This window comes from Pituophis catenifer, unplaced genomic scaffold, assembly GCF_029215685.1.
Source record: "Pituophis catenifer annectens isolate HBS135680 unplaced genomic scaffold, rPitCat1.0.hap2 SCAF_1, whole genome shotgun sequence".
NCBI lineage: Eukaryota > Metazoa > Chordata > Lepidosauria > Squamata > Colubridae > Pituophis > Pituophis catenifer.
In genome coordinates, this window is record NW_027256881.1 from 191,517,033 (window position 1) to 191,530,997 (window position 13,965).

The following is a 13,965-nucleotide window of genomic DNA, read 5'->3' on the forward strand; positions in this document are numbered from 1 at the left end:
GTGAAGTTTTAAAAAATCCTGGAACCCCTAATCAAGAGGTAAAGATCTCATGACAGAAAACTGGTTCTGTTCAAGTGAATTTTTCTCTCTCTAAAACTCTATTTATTCTTCTTGAGGCCTTGGCTCTGCCTCAAACAACCTTGCCTTGGTCCAACTAACTTCCACTTCTAGTCTAAATCAGCATGGGAAAGCTTGTCAGATAATCTAGCAAAGAGAAAACCAAAAGAATTTTTTAAAGTTACAATGGCCAATATCTTGAGGAATCCTGGAAAAACTAAGCAATCTGATGAAATTTTATTATTATTGTCATTTTTAAATAGGTTTTTGTCCATGATTGGAACCCAGCTGTATTGGGATGATACTCTAGCTATACTCTAGGGCTGAGTTCAACCTAAGTTCAAGGAACACTTAAGACCTTTTTTGTTTCATTACTATTCCTGTCTTCCTATGGATACACCAGGCAGGAAATACTGGAAGAGACACCAATCATGCTAACTGTCTTTTAAACACAGCCTTAATATTTCTTTAATAAAATAATAAATAATTTTAATGCACATTTGCAGTCACACAGAGAGATGTACTATAAAATGCCTTTGCAGGATTTCCAAACTATTTTGTTAAATAAGATAAACATAACACTGCATTCAAAGCTGCCTCAAAATACACGAGGCTGAACATGAAGTCTTCCTGGTTGCCTCTTCTCCAAAATGTTTACAGTTCTATTTTCTATTACTCAATAGCAAAATCTTTTACTTACCCTTATAGCAAGGGCATATTCTTTGACTTAACAAGGTTCGAAAATTGGGAGGTATCTCGTAACAAATGCCATGTGGAAGTTTGTGCTCTGAAATATAATATACATTTTTCCATCTATGTCCACAGACCTAGATAAAAACGAGACAGGAAAATAAGCATGGCGATTAAAAAAAAATAGCTTGACAAAGTATAAAACTACTTTCAGAGCCACAAAGTCAAGGCATTAATCCATCAATCAAATCCTACTATAGGATTTCAAAGAAAAATATTTCAGAAATGCAGTATTTTTGCCTGTAGAGCTACAGCCCTCTGGTTAATTTATTATCAAACCAGAGACCTTTCCCAAATACTTAACTTACACAGAGAAATGCAATATAATACTTACAACAATAGAGCCATTTTCTCCTGGCTGCCTTGCTAGGCTCACTCCCAACCACTGATTGTCTCTTTCTTCAGTGCAGGTTTTTCCACACCTTTCCCCTTTTGGATCACCTTTAATAAAAAAAAAAAAATTAAGATTTGTATAGGAACCTTTGAAAGTATTCAAAGCACAGTATCATTGTAGAGTTATTCTTAAATTGCAGGTAATCTTTGAATTATGGTCCTAATTGGGATTGGAATTACCATAACTGAGCAAAGCAATTGTTAAATGAAATATCATGTGAACGCACCACTTAGCAATGGCAGTTTCAGCCATCCCAGTTGTAGTCATTAGGCCAGGACCTCATATTTCTCCTGCCCTGTGTGAACTGTCTCCATTCCAACTCTCTCTACATACCACGCTTGCTTCCCAACACATTTGTCCTTTTGGTTGCCCTGCATAGTAGTGCCAAAATGAAGAGGCAACCAGAAAGCGGTACCTTCCCACTGCTGCCTTCCCACTGCTCTCCCAGCTAATTTTCACAGTCTCCACCTCTCCTCACCTTCACTGGGCTTGCTGCTCCAGCTGGCCTCAAGCCCCACAGTCTGTGTGTTTGTGTGGGGGGGTCCCTGGACTTGCCTCCACCACTGCCCCCTGGCTGCTGCAAGGAGTCTATGGTGGCAGAACGGAGACCTCTTCATTTTGGCCATGCTGTGCAGGACAGCCAAAAGGGCAGAGAGAGGGAGGAGACAGGTGAGGAGGGAGAGTTGAAGCAGGATGCAGCAATGGTCATAAATGCTGACTGGTTGCTAAGCACCCAAATGTAGATCATGTGATCACAGGGATGCTGCAATGCTCCCAAGTGCTAGGTTTTAAGTCCATTTTTTCAGTGCTGTCAGAACTTTGAACAGTCACTGAACAAACTATTTCTACATTGTTTATGTGAAAAGAAAATTATAATTAAACCAGTTAAGTTTCTATAACTCAAAATTACACCATAATGGAGACACCCTAAAAGAAAATGACATTGCTGAACTTTTTGCCATCATATGACCTTGTAAACTTAATTAATCTTAATCCTAAATATAATCTTTACGAACAAATCTCTCCTAAAAATCCAAACACCAAAATGGACACAAATGGAATGATGAAAACAATACAATGAAACCTTGGAAAAAATGGATTTATTGTAACAATGCAATTAAAAGGTTCTTTACACTTACCCAGGCTGCCTGCATCTTAGTTTATTATGCATTAGTACATGTGCATAAATAAAGTTTGAGTCAGTAAACATCATTCACCTAAAATAGTCAATAGCTATAAATATAAAATCTATATAGTTAGATTTATCTCCATGTCCATATTACAGAAAACACATGTTTGGCAGCAGGTGACCCAGCAAAAGAGAAGTGAAAAAGGCAGGGTAGATGAGTTAAAACTTTCATTGTCCTCAGAATTCTTAGTTTCATAGCAAATCCAAGGCAAAAATCACATAAAACCTCACAACCAGAATAACAAAGACGACTTTTAAGGTGTCTGTTACACCCAGCTGTAAATAAGAATTTGCATTTTCAGATAACCACGTTTCCACTTGCCACATATAACCACATGGGAGGCCACCAATTTCCTTTGTGTGATCTCGGGCTATGTGGTTATCAACTATTGCAGATGTACATTATTCTATCAAATGCTAAAATGCTCTTATCTGATAGCTTTTGTTTTTGGGGGCATATTTCATAGCTTCTTGTATTTTCATGCTGAAAAATAAGAATTCTACTTTTTAAACTTACATGACTTTGATGAATGTACATTGTACAAGTACACATATCTAAAACTGGCTAGAAGTCACATCCAACATTGGGTTTAGCAACCTTTTTCAATCTCTCTCTTCACCCTTGCTCAGCATTTTAGAACTATCACTTGTCAAATTTGGAAAGATGCAGAAATCTGAAGAGAATTAGGTTGGAAAAAACTATGGTACACGCAAACAACCTTACTCATTGATTTCTCAAGACAATTCTTTCATAAAAGAGCTTGAAAATAATTTCTGCATGTCAATTCATAACTGCACTTGAAGTTCATGGGTGCTCTTATAAAAACTTAAGGAAAATCCATAACACCAGACTTTGATCTTTGTACAAAGTCTTTTTATAATAATGTTTCTCAGCCACATTCTGTAATTCCAGCAGCATCATAAAATACAGTAAATTACATTCCATGATTTGAAGATTACAACTGTTTATGATTATACTATGTATGACTGATTTTACAGTAAGATTAATGTATTTTATATTTGTATCGTATCGAATGAAGTTGGAAGTTGTTTTATTTCCCCTACACACTTTTTTGGAGTCCAAATTTTGTGCTTTTTTGACTCCTTTTTCTAACTCCCATTTTTCTGTTTCTTTATATTTTATCCTTAAATTTAATAAAGTTTCTTTAAAAAACAAAGATTTCATTCTCAGTCCCAATAAGAACTGGGAATCTTAGGGAATGGAAAAGAGGTTCCACTGACAAAACTCCCATTTTGTCAACTCATAAGTGCACATAACAGAAGCAGATGTGTCCCCAAATACTGGTTAGACAGCATATTACTTCAAACCATCTGATCCAACCTGCTTAGCCCAATTCTATTAATGGTTGTATTTGGGATCAGAAGTATGATTTTTCTGGATTTTAAGCTTAGCCCCATTTGAATTATTTAGCTGTTCATAAACTTTCTAAAACAATACACCAAATGTAAAAAGTAAAATACAGCATACCGTAAGGCACAGCTCATTTTCAAAATAAATATTCTAGATCTAGAAACATGTATGGTCTAATACGGGACAAGTCTTTTGTATTAAAACAAAAATGTCAATTCTTTGTAAAACCCTGGGATTGTATTTCCTAAATTAGGTAAAATGTTTATTTTGAAATACAAAACCATTCTAAAAGCAATTAGTATTCTTTTTTACTCCAACATATTTCCAGTTTGGCCAATACGCAAGATTTGCATTTGAGAGTTAATTATTTTAAAACAAAATTATATGTAACTATGTCAAAGGTTCTTCCTTTTTACAACTTGCACTGAAGAGTGAAAAACAGAAAAAATGAACACAAGTTTATGAGCAAGCATATAATGTTGTAAATGAAAATAAACAAAAATGCTTCAGAAAACCAAAAACAGCTTCATACGGATTAACTCTGAGAGGATAAACTTTTGAGAACTTCAAGACCATTTTCAAGAACCTGGAGAATTCAATCAGTCTTCTCTTCTCATGGCTAAACTACTCCAATTCTTTTAGCCTCTCCTGAGATTAAGTATTCAGTTCCTTCATTATCGTTGTTACTTTTGTCTAAATCAGTTCCAGTTTCTTTGAATGCTTCTTAAAGTGTTGTACTCAGAACTGAATATAATTGTTGGGGTGAGCCTAAACAATGCAGAATGTGGCAGACATATAACTTTCTATGATGTGGCAATTAAACTTTTGCTGATACAGCCTAAAATTGCATTTTTTGATATTCACATTACATTGCTGATGCATACTCAGTGCCCAATTACTATTTTCTAAGATCTTCCTGACAAACAGTATTATTAAACCAGATAAGCATCATCCAATATTTAGTTCTGTTTTGTAGGAGAAGAATTTTACTTTTATGCAAAATTTAATTCTGTTGATTGCTATAACCTAATCTAAACCTATATAAACCTAATTCCTACTAACTTCTCCTATTGGTATCTTATGATGTATCACTTGTTTGTATCTTATGATTTATAAGATCATAAGTATCTTATGACTTACTACTTTGTTTTATGTACGTACACTGACAGCTTATGCACCAGAGACAAATACCTTGTTTGTCCAATCACACGTGGCTAATAAAGAATATTCCTATCAACATTGAATTTTTTTAGATTTTACCCCCCTTTTTTCCCCATTTACAACTGAAGGTAGTGAACATACCAATCCACCTTCTTCCTCCAATTTCCCTTATAACAACCACTCTGTGAGGTGAGTTGGACTAAGAGAGAGTGACTGGCCTAAAGTTACTCAGACCATTTTTCATCCTAGCACAGAATTAGAACTCATAGTCTCCAGATTTCTAGGCCAACACCTTAACCACACCACTATTTCTCTCTTTTTTAATCTGATTTCTGCCTTCTGGAGTAATAAATATCCCACCCAATTATGCATCATTGCAAATTTGGTATTTTTCCACCTCTTCAAATTTCTAACAGAAATATTAACAAATACAAGGCCTAGGACTGAAACTTATGGGAGCCCCTCAAAACCACACTGCAGTGAAAAGCATTCTATGAGCATATTTCAGTATAACTATCCTTCTTCTGCTTAGGATATTCAGTCACAGAAAAACAATCACTCTTCATATCAGATCATAACCCTCTCCCTCATTCTAGCTCAAGGGTCCCCAACCCACAGTACTACTGGTACGTGGCATGGCAGAAATCAGGCCGCACAAACAAAGCCCCTCCACAGGATGCACGTGAAACCACACCCCCTCCGGTCTGCAGAAAAACTCTCTCCACGGAACCAGTGCCCAAAAAGTTGGGGGCCAGTGTTCTAGCTCATCTAGCAAGTGGGACTGCAATTCATTGGAAAGGCACATGCTGTATACCTAGCAGGTCGAAATCTAACCATGACACTCTCTAGTATGGCTAATATTGCTCTGCCTGATACTTGGGAAAGATTTCACCAGCGGCCCAATTTAAACCTCCTGGTGTTATAGGTCTTATTTTATTTATTTATTAAATTTATATGATGCCCATCTCTCAACCAAGGAACTCTGCGTGGCTTAAAATACCATAAATAACAGAATAAAACAATTGCAGGATTAAAACATTAAAATATCAGACAACAGATATTAGAACATTAAAATTTGCCACATTCCATAAATTATTATGAACATGAGAGAGGGTGAGTTTTAGTAGAAGAAAGACTCTTATTTGTAAAGAGTGAAGCAATGGGAAGCTGGATTTGTATACTAGTTCCAACTGCTCCCCTAAAAGAAATACGAGTAGCAAGTTCTAATCCACCTTAAAACTAATTTCATTTCTTCATGTTTCTTAGTTTTTAATAGTGGTCCTAAGAAAGTTTATAACAAATCTATCAAATCAAAGGCAACAAATTCCCCTTGCAGTTAATCTGCTTGCTTCTGTATGCTACCAATCCATACTGTACATATTTTGACTTACTTCACTGTGCTGAGTTGAGCATCATAATAGCTTTTTTGTGCAACTGGTTTGGAAATGACTCTAGCCTCCATTTCTGAGTAATTGCTTCTGTACTTAACAGACAATCCCAATTCCACTCTTGAGAACAAATTCTAAGCAGTCAATTTATTTAATTCACTGCTAAAAACCATAAGATTTATCTATAAAATAGAGAGTAATAAATGATAAATCTTACCGGTTGTGGTGATTCATTCTGAAAGTACTTTTCAAATGCCATGACCTGTCTGATGACATACCAATCTGAAAGTGCATCTTTGCTGAAAGTGCAAAGTGCATATCTTTCCTCGATGTGAAAATCAATTTATTCAAAGTTGTATTTTTAGTTCCAGGCTGATAGACTTGGAAGTTTAGTTTCGGGTTTAGTTATGCTGCACCTGGATGCAAGACTTCAATGTTTAAGTGAATTTACTAGATGGCAATGAGATAATTGTTTTCAAATTAAGAAAACCAATAAAGGTCTATTTTTTCAATATCTTGGTGATTTTAATGGAATTGTTACTATCCAAAGTTAAATGATAATTCTTCATGAAACTCTTTGCTTTATTATACTGTATAAATCTTCCACGGACTGTTTGAACATAGTTTGCTAGGAAAGGAAGCCATAACTAAAAAACAATAATACATCTCTTCTTTCTTATAATCAACAGACAACTTATTTTATTAAATTACATTATATGTAGGGACGTGGTGGCTCAGTGGCTAAGACACTGAGCTTGTCGATCAGAAGGTCGGCAGCTCAGCAGTTCAAATCCCTAGCGCCGCGTAACGGGGTGAGCTCCCGTTACTTGTCCCAGCTTCTGCCAACCTAGCAGTTCGAAAGCATGTAAAAAATACAAGTAGAAAAATAGGGACCACCTTTGGTGGGAAGGTATCAGCGTTCCGTGCGCCTTTGGCATTTAGTCATGCCGGCCACATTACCACGGAGACGTCTTTGGACAGCGCTGGCTCTTCGGCTTTGAAATGGAGATGAGCACCGCCCCCTAGAGTCGGGAATGACTAGCACATATGTGCGAGGTGAACCTTTAGCTATATCATACAATATAGTGTATATTATACTATAACATACACTTACAATCACAAGACCTATAACATATCCACCCAAAATCATACATACTACATTGCAATCAGGGGTGGGTTTCACATATTCTTACCACTGGTTCATCCCACATGTGCGCCTTCCGCGCATGCGCCCAGCCTGACATGAATCAACTTGTCAACTTAATCAACTTTTACAGTATAAAAATTTGCAAATAATAAAACCAAGTGATCTGTGACTTATTCAGCAAGTAAATCATGATTTTGAATGATTTGTGAATCAATTATTGAGTGATATTAAGATATTTCCTAAGGTAGTAAAATAATGCAACAACTTTCTTTGGCCCAATTCCTTCACACATACTGTAATGTAAATACTGCCATTTGAAGTTGCAGCTATGAAGTAATGAGCACAGATATATGATCCAGTCCACAGGAATCCTTAAGATTTAAAGAAAAGAGTTGATCTTTCACCTTGTCTTCAATGCATCAACACAGAGATTTTACTGTGTTCCCAAAAAGCCTACAGGGAATATATAGCACTCACTATGACCCTTTTCCTTGAATGGTTGTATTTTACATAAAGCTATACATTATGGCAGACAGATGCTCAGTGCTGAGAGCATTCCTTTGCCAATTTATCATGAGGTCTTCTAGTTACAGCATCTACTCATTGAGTAAAATACATTTCAGTAACCGAAATGAAAATCAATGTCCACTTAACCTAATTTTAAAATTCTAGAGATTGTTCTCCTTTTTTTGTTTACTGGCTAAAATTAAAACTTAACTTTGTCTCTGAAGTTCATACACTCTTATTTCTGTAAATCTTTAAGAGTTCTCATAACCATAAGCCATAAGCTTCTGAACAAGTTATTCCACAAACTTTGTCTGTAAGAAGAAATTGAGACTACATGAGAGAACAGTTTTAGCTTCAAGAACTAATTCAGTGTCAACAGCTAAGTGATTTTAATCTGCAAATTGCTTTGAATCTTAATTATGTTGGAAGTTAACATCTTGTATGCTTTAACTATATTTTTAAAGTGTATGAATACCCTTCAAAGAGGTGCAAGCCATTAACAGATTTAAATAATAATAATAATAATAATAATAATAATAATAATAATAATAATAATAATAATAATAATTGCCAAGCACTTATTTCAGGGTTCAAAAAAATGTAAGACAGGGTCTTATTTTTGGGGAAACATGGTACTAAAGGACAATTTGATTTGGTATATAAATGTTATAATGAAATACAGTGATGCAGAGCATTCTTGTAAAGTGTTTATCTAATATATTTGATCAACTGATTGTGATTGAAGCATTTCAAAGAACTTCTATTTTCAGGTCAGCAGCACTGACCATCAGTGCAAGAGAGGATTCTACATTAATATGGCTAATAATCAAAATCCCCAAGGACAGAGAAGAGTGTTTATCCTTACAGTGAAAGCACAGGAGGAAGATAGTCAGAATCTTACACTGAATTGCTTATATATAGGTTCTGTTTTCTGGAAGCAAAATTACGTGCTTGAATACTCGTATTAGCAACAAATTTTCCTAATAAAGCTTATTAAATCTGAGCTAGAGAGAAGTCTTTCTTTACTCTTCTTCTCCAGGCCTGATTGTTGCTTAAGGTGGTCTGAGAACCAACAAGGCGAGATCAAATTTTCAGTTCCACTCACCCACTTGGAGAATCTCACAATCTCTTTTAGGATTATTTCCAATTTGGCATCTGAATATTGCCCCTGGATTCACCACAGAGCTATTACTGGGCCAGCTGGCTTTAGGGGCTCCGGCTATAAGCCTGAAGGAAGAAAGAGAGAGATTTAAAACACACAGACACACACACAAAGCTGTCCAGACTTGAGTAACCAAGCATTCATTCAGTGACTAGGACTCACAGAGATACCAAGAAAGAAACAGAAATGAATGCTCCCACTTATAAAACTGGAAGACTCCCCCGCTCTGCATTAATAGCTAGCTTGTGGTAAGTATGGAAGGGACAGCACATGAGGAAGAATACAAGCCATAATCCAAATTTGAGGTGAGGAAGTAACTGTCTTCCAGCTGGTAACCTCTAGATTATGGTGACCTTATTTTCTTGGAACAATTAATGGCTAAATCTGAAAAAGGGGAAAATCTGAAAGAGGTTCGTAAGGATAAAACATTTTATGTTTATAACTTTGCTTTGCAAAAGAAAATTCAAGGGCAAAAAGCAAGAAAACCTTTACAAAAAGACACGTTCGAACACAAATATCTAACAGTGTCAGTAAATTTATTTTAAAAAGTTAATTCAGCTTCCAGATTTTTCACAGCAACGTGCATTTTGTATATCCTATAAAAGATAAACGCCGGTATGATAGGACAAAAAGCCAATTTTTGAACAGTAAAGACCTCCCCAAGGACAGCTTTTCTTCGAACAATAAAAAACAGTATTGTTCCCGTTGTTCCAAATGTGTGCAGAGATCACAAGGGATTGCAATTCCAAGTCATCTCAAGGCACACCAGGGTTTGGGGAAGGCTGCGATGCCAACGCTCTCCACCAAACTTTGCTGGAAACAAAAAAAAAAAAAAACTTTCCCAGATCTGGAGGCAGCGCCCACTTTTGACTTAGCCTGACTCAGAACAAGAGGTCTCACCTCCTGCTTTGAAACCGCCGTTGAATAAAAGCGTAACCGTCCAAGGCAAGGCATACTCAAAGAGATGCGCTTGGGGTGGGGGCTGAATGGCGGGGGACAGAGGGGGGGACCAAAATCCTCCGTCCCCCCGGGACAAGCGAGCAGCCTCGAGGGAAAAGCCCCCCCTCCTTTACTCACCACCGGCTGGTGCCAAAGCTGTGCAGCAGCACCGAATAGCCGAACCACGTCCCATTGAGCCCTTCGAAGACCAGGGGGCTCCGAGTATCTAGATTGTAAGGGCGGCAAGCCGTCGGGCAACAGCTTAGCAAGAACAGCAGCTGGGTGGAGGAAAATCCCATCTTCGGCTTGTCCCAGGCAGCCCACATCACTAACTTGGGGTTCTTGGAAGGAGGGAAGGGGTGGGCGAGTGGAATGAGGTGGGGTCAAACTATATAAGCAGAAAACAAAAAAAAAAGTTGGTCGCCTCCCGCTGCTTCGCTCCGTTAAGACTGGACGAGACGGAGCCCCGGCGACAGGGACTGGAGGGAGGGGTTGAGGGGGGGTGAGATACTCCCTCCGCCGTTACCGCCGCTACTCAAAACGCCAAGTTGGGATGGCTTCTCATGACTTACTATTGCTGACGCTGCGCTTTAGCCGCCCTCGCCCTCCTCCACCACCCCCGCCGCCCCCCGCCCCCCTTTTCGAGCCGCGGGGTGGGCTTTGCGGCCGACTCCCGACGAGTTTCCGGGGGCGCTTCGCTTCGCAAACCCTTTTCACACAGCGCCAAGTTGACTCCCGGAGGGCGGGAGTCCGAGCACTCGGGGGCCGCCGCAGCTGCTCTCAATTTGGAGCTGATGCCTGCCTGACTCTGCGGATGTCGACGAGGCGGGCGGGGGGGAGAGGGAGGGTTATGTATGTATGAAAACTTCCTTGGGTTGCCCCGGAGAATGACCTGGCGGCGCCGGGCGGGAAAAGTCTGCGGTCTTGGGAACTGGCAGCAGATTAAACTGAAGGGAAAATCTTCTCCAGAAGTACCTGGGGGCAACTCTACACGTGGCATCCTCCTCTCTCTTTCTCTCTTTTTCTCTCTCTCTTTCTCCCCCCCCCCCATATTTACCCCGCAGGTAGACTGAGACTCCACCCGGGGAAAGCTCCTTCAGCCCACGGACTTCCCCAAATCACGTGCCAAGCAGAGGCCACGAAAAGCGGCTAACGGGATTCCAAATTCTCTCGGGCGACGTTTAAGTTCCAAAGTCGTGAGTCAGCGTCTGCGAACAAATTATTTCTCCCTTATTATCCCAAAGGCGTCCATCGGTCCGGAGCGAATTTAAACCCAGCAAAGAAGTTGGAGGACCCACAAGTCTGGCTGTTGGTAACATGTTCTTGGCTGTTTCTAATCGAGATTATTGCCCCCCCCCACTTCTCCCCCATTGAGTATTTGGGGAATGATGTAAAAATAAAATGGAGTTAAGTGCTTGTAAAATAAAACTGAGGCGGAACCAACTGGGTATTTTTTGAGATGAATGAGAACAATTTTATGAATGAAAGTCTTTCCATGGTAGACTTTTACTATCCCTTTAACGTTAACGAAAGCCACCCAGGACAGGGCAGAATTGTTAATCGCTTTGAAATGAAGTGACATAAAATTCTCAGTACATACCTCCATAAACATACCTCCATCACTCTGCTAAACAAATAATTCCCTCAACACTGTCAAACTACTTATTAAGTCTGCACTACCGTGTTTCCCCGAAAATAAGACCCCGTCTTATATTTTTTTGAACCCTGAAATAAGCACTTGGCCTTATTGCCATGCACTCAAAAGCCCAATTGGGTTTATTAGGGGATGTCTTATTTTGGGGAAAACGGGGTACTATTTATCTTCTCATCATTCCCACCACCCATCTCCTTCCACTTATGACTGTATGACTGTAACTTTGTTGCTTGTATCCTTACGATTTATATTGATATTGTTTCCTGATTGCTTATTTATACCCTATGACTATCATTGTGTTGTACCTTATGATTCTTGATGAATGTATCTTTTCTTTTATGTACACAGAGAGCATATGCACCAAGACAAATTCCTTGTGTGTCCAATCACACTTGGCCAATAAAAAATTCTATTCTATTCTATTCTATTCTATTCTATTCTATTCTATTCTATTCTATTCTATTCTATTCTACACTCCCAAAGGTTGCCAGACTGATGAAGGCTAATTTTCACATATGTGAAGAAGTATAGTATTTAAAAGGCTGTCAGCTCATACTGTTATCCAAGCATTGCTAATGTGGTATAAAAAGCAATTAGATTAGGATTAGAATGTCTATATCAATATTCCTTAACCCTAGCAACTTCCAGATGTGTGGATTTCATTGCTGAAAATTGTAGAAGTTGTTCTACAATTTTCAGCAATGGTCCTATTTGGTGGAAAATTTTGGGAGCTGAAGTTACCAGGTTTGTGAACACACTGGTTAGTGTGGAGTGAGCAGTGGAACTACTGTGGAATGAGCACAGAAGAGTGTGATGTTTACTAACAATCCTCACCAATCAGAGTCTGAAATCATAAAACATACATTAGATTACAATGTTACTATGTTCTGCTAACTTAATATTATAATATACATGAAATGTATATATCATATACATTTATGGTTTGGTTGTGCCAATCCAGACAATTGTGCTAATGATCCAATAATTCTATCCAATAGTTCTATCAACCAGATGATGATTGTTTAAATTTATTATAGCCACCCATTCCTATATCCTCTGCAAACCCACAACACTAAACAGCATTAAAAACATACAATCGCACAGACAGCCCAGACTAAATCAAACAATTAGAAATCAAGCTTTGCTGTCTGTCCTTCAAGTCAAGGAACCAATAAATGTTTTTGTTGTATGAATCTTTTTCACAAGCAAGCTGGTTCCAGGAACAGAACAAAATAAAAAAATTGTCTAATAAAAAAAAGTCCTTGTTAGTGGTCTGCTCTCCCCAACTCCAATTCATTCTATCTACGCTGAAGGAATTAAGAAGCACTGTGTTCAGATTTCTAAATGATTACAGGAATCTGGTACATTGCAGAACCAAACTTTCTGCATCAGGGAAAGACAAGAAAAATAATAGACTTTCTACTGGATGATATCCATAATCAGGACCACTAGAGAATGTAATATAAATCATCCAATTAATGCAGTGAAATGAACACTTCGGACAACCTCAAATGTGGAAAAAGAACAACTCCCAAGATGTAGAATTCAGAGTTCATACATATACAGGTACTTACCATTCTGGACAGCTAACTATTTAGGAGGCTAAGCAGTGCAGCAGCATGTTGTAAGCAGATTTTATTTATTAATATGTTTATATATTATTTATCTGGAGAGCGAGATGGGCTACATATAAATTTAAATAAATACGTATTTAAATAATACATATTTATCTTGCCTTTATTATCTTTTATATAGAATTCAACAGGATGAACATACCTAATATTCCTTCCTCCTCCCTTCCTTAAAGCAACCCTTTAAACTTTCAGCTAAAGTTAAACGTTGGGCTATGAGAGAGTGACTGGCCCAGAACCAGCTTTTATGCCTAAATTCAATTTTATGCCTAAATACGCTCACAGTCTCCAATTTCTACCCTGGTGCCTTACTCACTAGACCAAACTGGTTCTCAGAATTCAATGAGAAGGATGTTACGGTTTTCCTACATCTATCTATTTCTGGGTGCAGATGTATGGCATTACATGCATATTAGGCACAATAAATCATCATTTGTTTGTAGCTACTCGATCTATCATCTTTCTATTGCATTGTAAGTTTCCATGATCCTAACCGAATGCTGCAATTCTTAGTGCTATGCGCCTTTTGAGTGCAAAATCTTCCATTTCAGGTATGAGACCAGTTGTATCCAGCATAGAAAATCACTTTCTGAGCATTTCAGAAGTGTTCCAAA

The 13,965-nt window shown here is 38.1% G+C and overlaps 1 protein-coding gene across 1 annotated transcript in view; it reads right to left on the reverse strand.

Annotated features, from left to right (window-relative positions):
• The window catches only part of ITGA4 (integrin subunit alpha 4), a 52,171-nt gene extending 41,754 nt beyond the window's left edge, over nucleotides 1-10,417 (reverse strand). Inside the window, exons 1-4 of the mRNA XM_070956872.1 lie at nucleotides 10,205-10,417; nucleotides 9,071-9,192; nucleotides 1,142-1,248; nucleotides 758-884 (exon numbers count right to left, since the gene is read on the reverse strand). Coding sequence (XP_070812973.1) covers nucleotides 758-884; nucleotides 1,142-1,248; nucleotides 9,071-9,192; nucleotides 10,205-10,392 — 544 coding nt within the window. The 5' untranslated portion in view covers nucleotides 10,393-10,417. The remainder of the gene's footprint in view (nucleotides 1-757; nucleotides 885-1,141; nucleotides 1,249-9,070; nucleotides 9,193-10,204) is intronic.
• Between the last annotated feature and the right edge of the window lie 3,548 nt (nucleotides 10,418-13,965).